This window comes from Gracilinanus agilis, chromosome 3 (genome assembly GCF_016433145.1).
Source record: "Gracilinanus agilis isolate LMUSP501 chromosome 3, AgileGrace, whole genome shotgun sequence".
Taxonomy (NCBI): Eukaryota; Metazoa; Chordata; class Mammalia; order Didelphimorphia; family Didelphidae; genus Gracilinanus; species Gracilinanus agilis.
In genome coordinates, this window is record NC_058132.1 from 640,511,531 (window position 1) to 640,524,322 (window position 12,792).

At 43.7% G+C, this 12,792-nt stretch overlaps 1 protein-coding gene across 5 annotated transcripts in view; it reads right to left on the bottom strand.

Annotated features, from left to right (window-relative positions):
• DLG1 (discs large MAGUK scaffold protein 1) overlaps positions 1–12,792 on the bottom strand; it is a 267,052-nt gene that overhangs the window by 113,350 nt on the left and 140,910 nt on the right. For 3 of the 5 annotated variants that reach the window (XM_044670872.1, XM_044670868.1, XM_044670869.1), the window contains 2 exons: positions 6,341–6,439; positions 1,882–1,935 (listed from right to left, as the gene is read on the bottom strand). Coding sequence is in view for 4 of the 5 variants with exons in the window: in XM_044670868.1 (XP_044526803.1) it covers positions 1,882–1,935; positions 6,341–6,439 (153 nt within the window). In the remaining variant the exon portion in view is untranslated. The remainder of the gene's footprint in view (positions 1–1,881; positions 1,936–6,340; positions 6,440–12,792) is intronic. The other 2 variants (XM_044670870.1, XM_044670871.1) reach the window with 1 other exon arrangement.

Consider the following 12,792-nt stretch of genomic DNA (forward strand, 5'->3'; position numbering starts at 1 on the left):
TAGATAAACAGACTTGTACGAAAATATTTATAGCTGCGCTTTTTGTGGTGACAAAAAACTGGAAAATGAGGGTATGTCCTTCAATTGGGGAATGGCTGAACAAACTGTGGTATGTGCTGGTGATGGGATACTATTGTGCTCAAAGAACTAATAAACTGGAGGAATTCCATGTGAACTGGAAAGACCTCCAGGAAGTGATGCAGAGAGAAAGGAGCAGAACCAGAAGAACATTGTACACAGAGACTGATAATACTGTGGTAAAATCGAATGTAATGGGCTTCTGTACCAGCAGAAAGCAATGACCCAGGACAATTCTGAGGGATTTATGGTAAAGATGCTACCCACATTCAGAGGAAGGACTGCAGGAGAGGAAACATATAAGAAAAACAACTGCTTGAACACATGGGTTGATGCGGACATGATTGAGGATGTAGACTCGAAACTACCACACCAATGCAAATATCAACAATTTGGAAATAGGTCTTGAACAAGGATACATGATAAAACCGGTGAAAATGTGCATCGGCCATGGGTGGGGGGAGTGCGGGGGGTGAGAAGGGGAAAGTAGGGGCATGAAGCATGTAAACATGTTAAAAATGAATATTAATAAATGATTAAAAAATTAAAAAAAAAAAAGAAGAAGAAGAAAAGCACACGGTGGGAGTGAGCAAGGTTGCACCATGTGACCAGGCAAGACTGCCAAAGGAGGAAAAGAGTAAAGGATGGAATTAGTGGAAAAGAAGGTGGGCTGGTCATGTGATCAGTGATGACAGGAAGGAAGGAGGAGTGATTATTAAGTCCCTTAGGACAGACAATGGAGCACTAAGCAAAGTTCAAAATTCTCTCAAATCAGAAATCAATCAACCAATAAATGTTTATTAAGGGCCAGATGGACACAAAGGGAAATAAAATCATTCCGTCCACAGCTTTTCTGTACCATCCTTCTGACCAGTGTGAATGTGAGACCTCCTACCTACTTTTATGATTATAATAGTATTAGCCTTTATGATTATGACACAAATAATATAGTTTGCTTTATATTAATTATAAGCATTAACTAAGAAAAATACAGCTTAGGGTGGTATTAAATCTTGCTGCCAGGCACTTTGTCCATAAACCTGTAACCCAGAAGTTTCTACCAAGCCCACCACACCCTGCTGCATGTTGGACAGTCAATAAGGAGTAGAGGACGCCTATGTGCTAGGGTCGATGACTTACGGCAATCATCCGGCAGCTGATTCCTAACACGAATAGAAATTGTCAGCCAAAACAATTAGGCCCTGAGCCCCTATTGTAGAGGCCTTCAAAAGGTCAGCCATGATAAGAGACATTCATTATCACCCCCAGTGATGATTTCTGTACTTTCCAGGTTATTTAGCATTTGCTTTATTAAAGAAGACCTACCCAAGTGAAAGATTTATGTTCGCCCTACTTTACTTTGGGCAGATTTCTGTGCAGGAATGTATACAATGGGAACAATGAGAATCACGACCCTCAGAGGACCAGCTCCCAATACGGCTCATCTAGCAAAATGCATGGAACATCCATGCCAAGTATCCACATGGTGAGCCATGGAGCTAACTCGTCCCAGAGAATCTTCCCAGGTTAGTCAGACTGAATTCAAACAGCCTGTCCACCTTTCTCACGGACTGAAAACAGTTATTAAGAGTAACGTAGCTGAATTATGCTTGCTTCAGTTGCTACCACAAACTAGGAGGAGCCGAGCTTCCCAAATCTGTCTACAGCAGAGAGAGGGCAGTTACAATTTTATGATTAGAAGATCATTTCGCAATCTCCTTGATAACATCTGTCTCAAAGAAAAAGGTTTGGCCCCAAGGACAGGTGGGAAAAAATAAGAATATAAAAGAAATGGAAACTTACATATGTTGAAGGCTCCAAGTTATCTGTGTTGACCAGCACTGGAGGAGGGTTTGCCTTTGAAGAAAAATTTTAAAATGCATTAGTTCCCGAGACCAAAAAATCCAAAGTTCAGCTACTAGAGCAGACATTTCACATTCAGCTTTCTTAAGCATTAGGAATACATTGGAGCCTGGCTGTTTCTTAAAAATATCATGTGAACGTTTCTCATGCCAAAATAACCTTATTTTCTTGTCTACAAGAAACATAAAAATAAGATTTAATACGTGGTTTGTGTTCGGAATATTACTTTAAAAAACCAAACACTCACTTCCTGTTTTAGAATCAATCTTCATCATTGGTTCCAAGGCCAAAGAGTGGCAAGTGCTAGGTAACTGGAGTTAAAGTGACTTTCCAGGAGATCCCAAAGTTAGAAGTGTCTGAAGGCAGATTTGAATCCAGGACCTCCCTCCTCCAGGCCTGATGTTCTTTCTGATGAGCCCCCTCGCTGCCCCAGGGAATGTGACTTTGAAGAAGCAACCTCTTCAGGACAGACTGGCAAGCACTCCCCAGAGCTCTGAGCTAGGGCGTGGACTTAGCTACCAGGAAGTTCAAAAAGAACCGTTCCCTGCTTAGAAGGGCTTTCACTGACTCAGGGTAGAAAACATGGGCTCCAATCCTCTATCCAGAACAAGGACAATGACCTCGTCTACCCTGTGGGGTGGGAGAGGAGTCATGCAAAAAGGGAGGGCCTCCAGAGAGCCAAGGGGAGGGCGGGTGGAAGGCTATGTGCAGGCACAGAAAGGAAGCCTCTTCGGCTGAGAGCAGGGGCAGGGCAGGGAAGCTACACTGGGAAGGGCTCTAAAAGGCCAGGGGAGCAGCCCCCCCAGGATCACTGAGCGAGTGACCGACAAGGACAGAGCTAGGCCAGAGTGAAGAGCCACGGGGAGAAAGGATCCCCGTGGTTAGAAAGGGGAGACACAGAAGGCTGGGGGATCAGTGAGGAGACTAGACTGCTAGACTTCCCTGCAAGAAGAGGTCAGGCGAGAGAAGACAAGAAGGGGTGTTGGGGGGGCAGGGGCAATGCCGAGGTCTGGGAGCACGCCTGGCAGAAGGACTGGGCTGCCTCAGGCAAGTTCAGAAGAGGACTGTCTATGTTCCCACATGGGTCTATGTGAGTATGCATCTGTTCACACGTGTACATGCCCGTCTTTTGTCTGTGCACAATGCTCCCAAGTTCTGTTGTGGGTGTGATGAGTGGGAAATGTCTATAATGTCCAAGTGGCAGTCAGAGGAACAGGCACCTCTCAAAGAGCCACTGTGCTCAGGCACTCGACCAAAAAGACCCACCGAGTAGACAGGGAACGCTTAAGACATTGTGTAAAAGCCCCTGGAAACTCTTCCCGGTGACACATGGAAACAGGGGACTCCAGACTTTCCCAGAGGTATCCGGGTAGGTGTATCATCTCTAACCTTCTGTCTGTCTCCCTACCTTTTCTGTTTGGCTGAGTCTTCAACTCTTCTGTTTTACCGCTCAGAAAATGACAGCAGACTTATTCAGTGCCAATGACAATTAGTCAGGAGAGTTTCCAGGTGATATTTTTACAAGTAAAGTTTCACTATCATATTAGAATTCCACAATCTTTCGAGGGAAACGATCATTACTCTCCACCTGCTATTACTATCAATTAAATACTGTTCAATTAAGAATCTAATAATTAGTTGCTTTTTCTAATGAAGTTAAAGATAATATCTATGAATAACTACAGAACAAAACAGTTTTCTCAAATACAGTTAGATTTTGAAGAAATGACAAGATTACTGCTGTGGTTCCTTTCTTCATTCATTTAACACTTATTGAACCCCTACTATGTGCTAAACACCCTGACATTTATTTCTTTAATACTGTGAGTAACCAAAAAATGAGATTCTTGTCTCTTTAAATTTCCATCATACTAGAAAGCATTTTTAGAAGTCAAATGTAAGATTTTTGGTGTGAGTAATTTTAAAAAGAAATGTCTTGTTTTCCTTCATTTACTCAATCAAAAGAAGTTTGGTAAAAATTAGACAGAAGAACGGACTGAAAAATTCTGTTGCACATTTAGATTTTTAGCCGAGGGAGGGGCATGATAGTTTCTGTGAAAAAGTAGTTAGGCATCGCAGCTAGGCCACCAGCTCAAAAGGAGCCCCGGCTACCACCTCGGCTCGCCAAGATCAAAGGTTACGTTCGGTAGGTAGGTGAGGGCACTGCCCACAATCAGGGCACGCCAAAGGACTCAGATTGCCTTCAGGGTGCCACATTTCATAAAAGATGCTGGCAGGCAGGGGAGGAGCCCAGAGTGCTAAGAGAGCCTGGAGATGCCTGAAAAGGAGCCCCGTCTACAAGAATCAGTTTAAAGAACTGGCAGTTAATTGTGAGAGGAGTAGCCTAAAGAAGCCAAGAGAGGGTGGAGAAAAGAGGGTCTGAAGAGGCGATCTAGGTGGTGGCTGAGGGCACAGGCAGATTTGAGACATGCAAATTTTGATCACTGTAAGGACAACTTCATTGTGATGCCAGCTGTCCCAGGGTAGACTCTAGTCAGCAAATCAACAAATGTTGATCACTGAGTGCCTACTCCGGGCCAGGTGCTGTAGTAAGCACTGAAGATAGCAGTCCAAAGAATAACTCAACTGCGTTTTCATGAGGGAGCCAAGAGCACACACACACGCACATATATACGAGTGTGTACTCACATGGAAATACAGATCTGGGGGAGAGGGATACATATAGAGAGGGTCCCCAAAATCTCAGGGTGGTTTCAAGCCTTGGTAGCTCTTGGGAGACCGAGTGGAACTTGGGCTGTCCCTTAAAGGCAGAGAGGCCATCCCACATAGCGAGCCAAGCACAAAGGCCAGGGACAGGAGTTGGAGCATTTATGTCAGAGATACAACATAAACCAAGGGAACAATAATATGTACTGAGGATGTCAAGATAGGTTGAGGCCAAGTAGTGAAGGGCTTTAAAAGCTCAGAGCCAGAGATGGGACATCCTGGGTTCAAACGTGGCCTTGGTCTCTTCCTAGCCATGTGATCCTGGGCAAGTCACTTAACTCCCACTGTCTAGCCCTTACTGCTCCTCTCGTTTGGAACCAATACACAGTATTGCTTTTTAAGACGGAGGGTAAAAGACCTTTTAATCAATGAATAAGAACTAGGCAGGAGTTTTTATTTTACTCTAGAGGCAACAGAGAGACACAGGACTTGATAGAAGCCATGGAAAATCACCTTGGCAGCAATGGAAAGGATGGACTAGAGGGATCAGCGACTCGAGGCACGGAAACCTCTGAGAAAGTTGTTGACCTACTCTCAGCACTGGATCGTGGGGGCAGTGATATGAGTAAAAAGAATGAGCTCTGTGGGAAGTCAGGGAAGCCAGAGGCCTCCTCGCTGGCAGGCCTGGAGAGTCTTTCACCTCCCCGTCAGCTTGGAGGTCATTATTCAGAAAGGAATCTTCAGATAGAAAACAAGACAGGCCCAACAATTATACGGGTAGTATTTCTAACTTCATCTGAACCTCAGTGACTTGGCCGAACTTATAATGATCATAATGCCATCAAGGAAAGCCTCACCTACTGATTCAAACATCTCTTTTATTTATAGACATTGCTGGTTCCTTACATCTGGAAAAGGCGTGACTTGATTCCACTCCCTACTTCTATTCTCCATGGTTTTACAGTGATTTAATCTTTAATGACTTCTTTTAGCATGAAGTGGTCATGAAACAGAATTATAGTCAATTCCTTTTTGAGGCTATGAGGGGTCCCTTCCTACAGGGCTACCAAACGCCAGGCTTTCAACTGAACAACACTGACTAACAGGATGATTATTTCTGACAAATACAACCTGCCCTTTGCAACATATGCAAATGGCAAAAAGATGGCAAATAACCCGACTCCAATCAAGGGTATTAACGAATAGAGTGTGGAAAACAAAATCTTGACATCTGGTCATAATCTTTTATTTGAAAATGTATTTTCAATGGGGAAAACTCTTGGCCCTTTTATTTCAATTAACTGCCTGATTTTTCAGGCTAAGGCAAGAACCAATTAAAGAAAAAAACAGACAACAGAGAAAAGACAATCGAATTCTGTTTGCTTGCCCCGACACACTGTACGAGGATTAGCAAGATTAGGAAGCATTCGACAAGTGTTTGGGTCTGCAAAGCAACAAAGTTTTCTCAAAGAAGCACTATTTCAAAATGAAATAAACACCAGAATTCTGCCAAACGGGGAGGTTATTGGGGATACAATAAAAGCTCATTCAAATACTAAATATTTTGTAATTAACACAGTTTAAGTATGGACTTTTTTCTTTGAAATAAAACTACTGATGCTCTAAGTAAACTGAAAAGCTCAAAGGAACTAGGAAAACAATTTCAAACATTGAAGGAGGCAAGGGAGAGAGACAGAGAAAGAAAATACAGGGAAAAAAAAAGAATAAAAACCTGTGGTGTTGTGGGCGGGATGACAGTATTCTCAGCAGAGACGGGCAGGACGGGGACCACAGGGACAATGGGAGGAGAGGGAGGTGCAGCTTCTGTGGACTAAAAATCATCAATGACAAGAGTCAGGATAAACGACATCGAGTGGTAGAACAATCTTCAACAAATGCAGGTAAAAGCAGGTAAAGCCGGCAGCCCACTGGCAGAACCATGGTAAAAGCAGTAAGCCAGGTCACTTCTAGCAGGTCTCACAATAAAAAGCATGAACCGCCTTGGGGAAATTGGGCCACAGGCAACCTAGGCAAAGGGCCAGGAAAGCCTTCCCGGCTCTCTCCCCACCCCCACAGAGCCCCTATCCCCCCTATCCCCCAGCCTAGAAAGCAGCAAATGGGTCTGTTCCTTCTCTCTCCTCACCTACATACACCTGACTGAGCTTCTTAAGAATGCAAATCACCTTAGTTAAGCCAACGCCAAATGTGTATAGTTATAAAAGCAGATATTCTCTCAATACACACATATCTGTTTGGGGCAAATGCCGAGTAAGTGGGCGAGAAAATGTCCATCATTAATTTTCACGTTAGATAACCTCCGTACAATTTTATATTTGTTTTCCTACATTAAAAACAATACGATTCTTATATACTTGCGAGCGTGTTCAAGTCCCCTGGGAAGCTTCGCAAGATTCTATTTTTGAGCCATATTTGGGAAATCCAGTTCAAAGATCCTTTTCTGGCCTAGAGATATTGTGAACTCCCCCATCTCGTAGTATCTGTCCAGCCTACTGCTGTCACTTGCATGGCAACTTCAAAGATCTGGGGCTTCCTTGGTGTGAGCACTCGCTTTCCCTTGACCATGGTGTGGAAGCCCGCGGGCTGGAAAGACAAGTGAAAAACCAAACCAAACACTGAGATGAGAGACCGCCTGCTGGGTTGGAGAAAAGCCACGAGGCCAGTGAGTCTAGGAGGAAGAGCAGATGTGAGTAACATAAAATGTCAAAAGGTAAGCCGAAGTCCCAAGTGGCAAGGTCAGAAGGAGCTTCAGTCTGATTTTTTGGCTTCTGTGGGGAGGACGGGCTGGGGAAGCTAAGTGGCCAAGAAGATGAGCCAGCTGTGACAAGGGTCTAGGCGAAAGGTGAGCGCAGAATTCGGGCCGGGCCCAGGGTGGGGACAATTGCCAGCGAACTAGATTTAATAAGACTAGATAAGAGATTTGGGGCACTGAAGGAAAGAGAAGAGTAAAAAAAGATGCCTCCAAGTTTGGGAGCCTGGGGATGGAAGGTTAGCTGCAGTCCCATTTTAGGACTTGTCATCTTGAGCTGCCAATGGATGGCCAACTGGAAATACTCAACAGCAACTAGTGCTCTGGGACTGAAGCTCAGGAGGAAAACGGGGGTGGGGTGACAAATAAGTATAAGAAAGCATCTTGCACAGAGAGCTGGTAGCTGAAAACTCGAAAGGAAGAGGGTGACAGAGAAAAAAGGGCTCTTTAGGAGAACAGGAGCCTGGCCCAAAGTGGCTACTTCATCGGTGCTGGGGCAGCATGCAGATGATCATTTTGCGAGGGACAATGAGAAGGAAGCATCTTGAGAAAACTCAAGGAAGAGACATTGTCCCAGGAGGAGGGGAGTGATCAAAACTGCCTGCTATTTGGGGGAGGTCAAGCAGCAGGGGATTCTGGGAGCGAGCAAGTAAGAGGTGGCCGATGGTGAGACTGGGAGCGGGCACTCCGATTCACCAGCCACAGCTGTAGCCACAGCCCTGACAACAATCCAAATGGAAGAGGAGGAACCAAGTCAGTCCTTCAGCCATGCTTAGGTTGAGGCTATGGACAGAGATCCAGCCCAGACCAAGTCACCTCATGGGAGGGAGCACCACACAGCAGCACTAAGGGAAAATCTGAAGGAATGATGCTCCCACACCTGAGCAATTGTCTGCCTGACAGGGTGTCCTGAGGGCAAGAGGTGGCAGCAGCATCTACCTGCCAAGCACTCTCCCAGTAGCAGCCATCCCTGCTGTGACCATCATCATGGTGGCATGCCGGATACATGCTGTAAAGGGCCTTCAAGGTGGGCTTCAAAGTGGCTGGGATAATGGCAGGCCAGACCACAGAAGGAGACGTGGCCCTAAACAAGAAGAAGCCCTTCTCTGTACGCAACCAAAGCTCAGAAAGAGCAGGCAGCTCCCCGGCTCCCCTCAGAGGCCTGGCAGAACAAGTCCAGTGCCTCTGAACACCAGCTTTCTGGCCTCCCTTGGCCTCCAGGACACTTGCTTCCTCATCCTTCGAATGATGTCCAGAATGCTTCTCTCTCAAGACTACTCCATTTGGCCTTTTCAAGGTTTTCTTTCCTCCTATATTACCAATTTCCTTTTCCACAAGAAACACACTTGTTGCCAAAGGAGGTGATCTGGAGTAAAGCGCAAGCTTTGGCTTGCTGGGAAACAGAATCAGGTGGACAGAGAGGAAGCCAGATAGAGAAGGGAAGCCCTGGGCTCGAGTGCCGTCATGCACTTGGTGGAGGAAGTGTTCTCAAGGGCAGCCGTCTAAACCATCACTTGGTTTCCTACAACAATCAAATCTTTTTTTTTTTTTAACCCTTATGTTCTCTCTTAGAATCCATATGCAGTATCAATTCTACGACAAAAGAGAAGTAAGGGCTAGGTGATCTGGGTTAAGTGACTTGATCAGAGTCATACATCTAGGTAGAATCCAGATCCTCCATCTTCAGGCCTGGCTCTCAATTCCCTGAGCTACCTAGCTGCCCCTACAACCAAATCTGAGAGCAAACCAAGTAAGGGGAGAGGCCATCATCAATAAAATGCAAAATTCAAATTCATTCTGAAATAACGTCCACATTTTCAGAATTCCAAATGGCACAAACCATGTGAAGTGACAGACAACACAGTGCCAGAACAAATCCCCAGCTTCCTCTGCTCCACAACAGTTCATTACAACCGGAAATCTCAGGCTCTCTGACTAGGTCTGTATTAAGAAGCAGAAAGATGCCGAGCTGGGAATCACTGAACTCCCTGGGCCTCTAATCCTTCCCCATCGGCATCCTCAACTTGGCACTGAGAGGGAGAGAGAGCACTGGCAGGTTGGTAAAGCCCTCTACAGATGTTTTCTCCTTCGATTCTCACAATAACCCTGGAGGGGAAAACAAAGGAAGGGATGTTGGGTTATTTGTCCTCATTTTACCATGAGAGATCTGAGGCAGACAGAGGTTTGGTGAGTATCTGGGGTAGGATTTGAACTCGGGTCTTCCTAACTCCAAGTCTAGAGTTCCGTCCACTGTGTCAACTAGTGGTCTTGGGCAAGTCACTTAAATCTCTGCCTCAGCATCCTCATCTGCAAAATAAGGAACTGGGATGGATCAGGTTTTTTTTTGGTCTTTCCTATACCATGAACCTAGTGGAGCCTTCAAACTCCCCTTCAGAAGTGTACTTAATGCATAAAATGAGTCCTATTAGGAAGCCGACAATCCAGATGGATACCAAGGAGGCTGCCTGGTGGAGAGCCCAATGGGCCTGACACCTCCTCTGCTCTTCCCAGATTCTCAGAGAATTCTCCCCCTCATTTCCCAGAGGCCACATTCCTGGACTTCCTCATCCTCCAGAACTTACCATTCTGCCAGATGGCATTAGCTCACTTCTTCAGATCTTTTCCCACCCTAGATGTCAGGCCAGGTAACCCCATCTTCTCCCTCCTTCCCTTGAGGACAAGGGGTGTCTTGTGCCTTCCTTGTATCTACAGTGCTTAATATAGCTACACACACAGTCAATACTTACTGATTCTGGCACTGGCCCATTCAAATTTGAGCTCAGATCCTTACTAGCTGTGTGACCTTGGACAAGTCATTGACCTGTTTAATCTCAGTTTCCCTAACTATAAAATGATTAAAATAGTTGTGAGGATTAAGTGAGACAATATCTGTGAAGGGGCTCAGCACATGGTGGGTGTCATATCAACATTTATTTCTTTTTCCTTTAAAAAAAAAAAAGGCTTAAAAGGGTCCCAGACTGCACAAAGGGTAAGGGTTCTTGGCCTAGATATCTCTTGGGTTTTGTGAAGCTATAAAATTACAATGTGTGATCTGATTCAGAAGATCAACTTTAATCTCATGTACATCTTCATGGATTACGGGTACTCTAGAACCGCTGCTCCACCAAGTCCTCTAAAAGGAAGAAGTCACACGTTACTGTGTCCACAAGCGAACACAAGTTCGTCCCAAGAGTCTTTCAATTGGGCCTAAACAGAAGCAGAACTTGGGAAGTTGCGTCCTCAAATCAGTATCTGCTAAGGTGCTACTGGTCACACCAAAGACATGCTACCGTACAGGGCTGACACGAGGCATCTACCTGTAACCAACCCGTTAAAATACGAAGAAAAGGCTACTTGGCAAACTTGCCTAAAGGAGCCAAATTCTCTTCTTGCTCTCCCTCATTTGGGCCAGCCGTCACCAGGGCTGTTCTCCAAGGCACAACAGGCAGGAGTGGCAGCACAGGAAAGAAGTTAGAATGGGCAGCTTCTAGAACATCACTGTTGTAGAAGGGGCTGCTTTCAGAACACAATTGGGGATGCTATGAAATCGGGGGGGGGGGGGGGGAAGAGGTAGAAATAAGGCTTGTGGCCAAATTGCCCAAGATTTTAGTTCTCCAAAATAAAAAAGAGAAGTAACTACAAGCTCTCTCCGAACATGGAATGCAGCAGAAGGATTTTAATGAGGACAAATCCTGGCCTTCCTCTTTCATTAATGAGCCAATAATGAATATCACATCATCATACTTGTCCCTCTCCAGCTGCATCTTTTAATAAAGCCATCTCCAAAGATAAAAATCTTGCCCATGTGACTATCCATGGTGACACCATGGAAACACTTAAAGCCGCCTTCGGAGACTTGCTTCCATGACAACAGGCAGGGGTGAGAATATTAACACAATCTCCAAACAACAACACTGCACATTTGGATAAATGACAACACAAAGATTTTTCACATTACAAAATAATAACAATAAACTAATGTTAAATTGGCGTTTTTTTCCAAGGGGCTGGGTGTGGGGCATGGGCGAGAGGGCGGCCCAATGAGGAAACGGCAGGTAGGGAGCTTTAAAAATAGATTTTAAACAAATTCATAAATATGTTCTAAAAACGTATCCTTTATGATTTTGTGTTGTATAGAATGGGAAATCATCCCAGAAGCCAATAAGGTTTTTGAGTCATGATGTAGCTTTCCCCACCCACAGCAAGAGGCCCATTAGACATCTCTGGCCTATGTTCGATTGAAAAGCTATCTATTAGGCCTTGCAGCGTGTGAAATGCAGATTTGAATGATCAGACTTAGCAAAAATGCTTACCGGACTGAATTGGAGGATTGCCAAATAGAAGTATCAAGCATATGAGAATTTAATAGCAACTCTTTAAAAGATGTGATATGATATAAAGAAGATTTCATGTGATCAAAAAATTGAGTAAACATATGAGCATGTAAATTGTTACTCTAAGATCCGTACCATCATCTCAAGCAATAGGTAAAAACATAATTAACATCAGGGTGGCCAAATCTGGTCATTCAAAAAAATAACATATGCATTAAGAATCTGGTATATTATGAATATAGAAATTTGGACAGCACTGTAACTGGTTAGGGTATAACCATTATTTTAAAAGCACGTGCAATGTATGAGAAGAAATTCATGATCTAAGGAATAACATGCAATTTGTTTTAAAAAAAATATTACTATGGGCAAGAACAAGCAAGTGGAATAGCCTCATGTGACCAGACTCAGAGAGGTACAGTGACCAGGCAAGTGTGACTTGCCAGCTTAGCTCTGTAAGGTGAAAAAATGAACAAGAAGCTAATAGCAACTTTATAACATCTATAATATTGTTCAAAAGTTCAGGTTTCCCTAACTCACCACAATTGGAGTGTAAATTTAAAATAAGAAGGGGGAGCAGCAGATATTACTAATAAATGGTTAAAAATGTAAAACATCAAAAAGAATTGGTTTAAGTAAAGAAAAAATTGGTTTAAATTAAGCAGTTTAGGTTTACTTATAAAACAAAAGAGAAATACAGAGAAAAAAGACAGTTAGTACAAAGAAAATATGGTTTGGAAATTTCCCAAAGCTTTCTAAATTGTCAAGACTTTCTAAAATTATCATTTTATCAAATTTCAAGTTAAAAAAAGATGCTACATTCCATACGAAGAATTGGTTCAATTTAAGTGGTTATCTTTATTTCGAAAAATATTACAAAAAGCAAATAACAACATCTATTGTGACAAGTTAAAACTAAGCCTTAAGATAATGAATTTTAGCCAAATTATGCCTGCTGTACTGACTGTCTGACTATCCCTTAAAGGCCAACTGAGTAGATTGGAATTGAGATCAAAATGCAAGAATTAAAGCTAGTAAGGGAAAAAAAATTCAAATATTATTAAGATATTATTGTGAAATGCC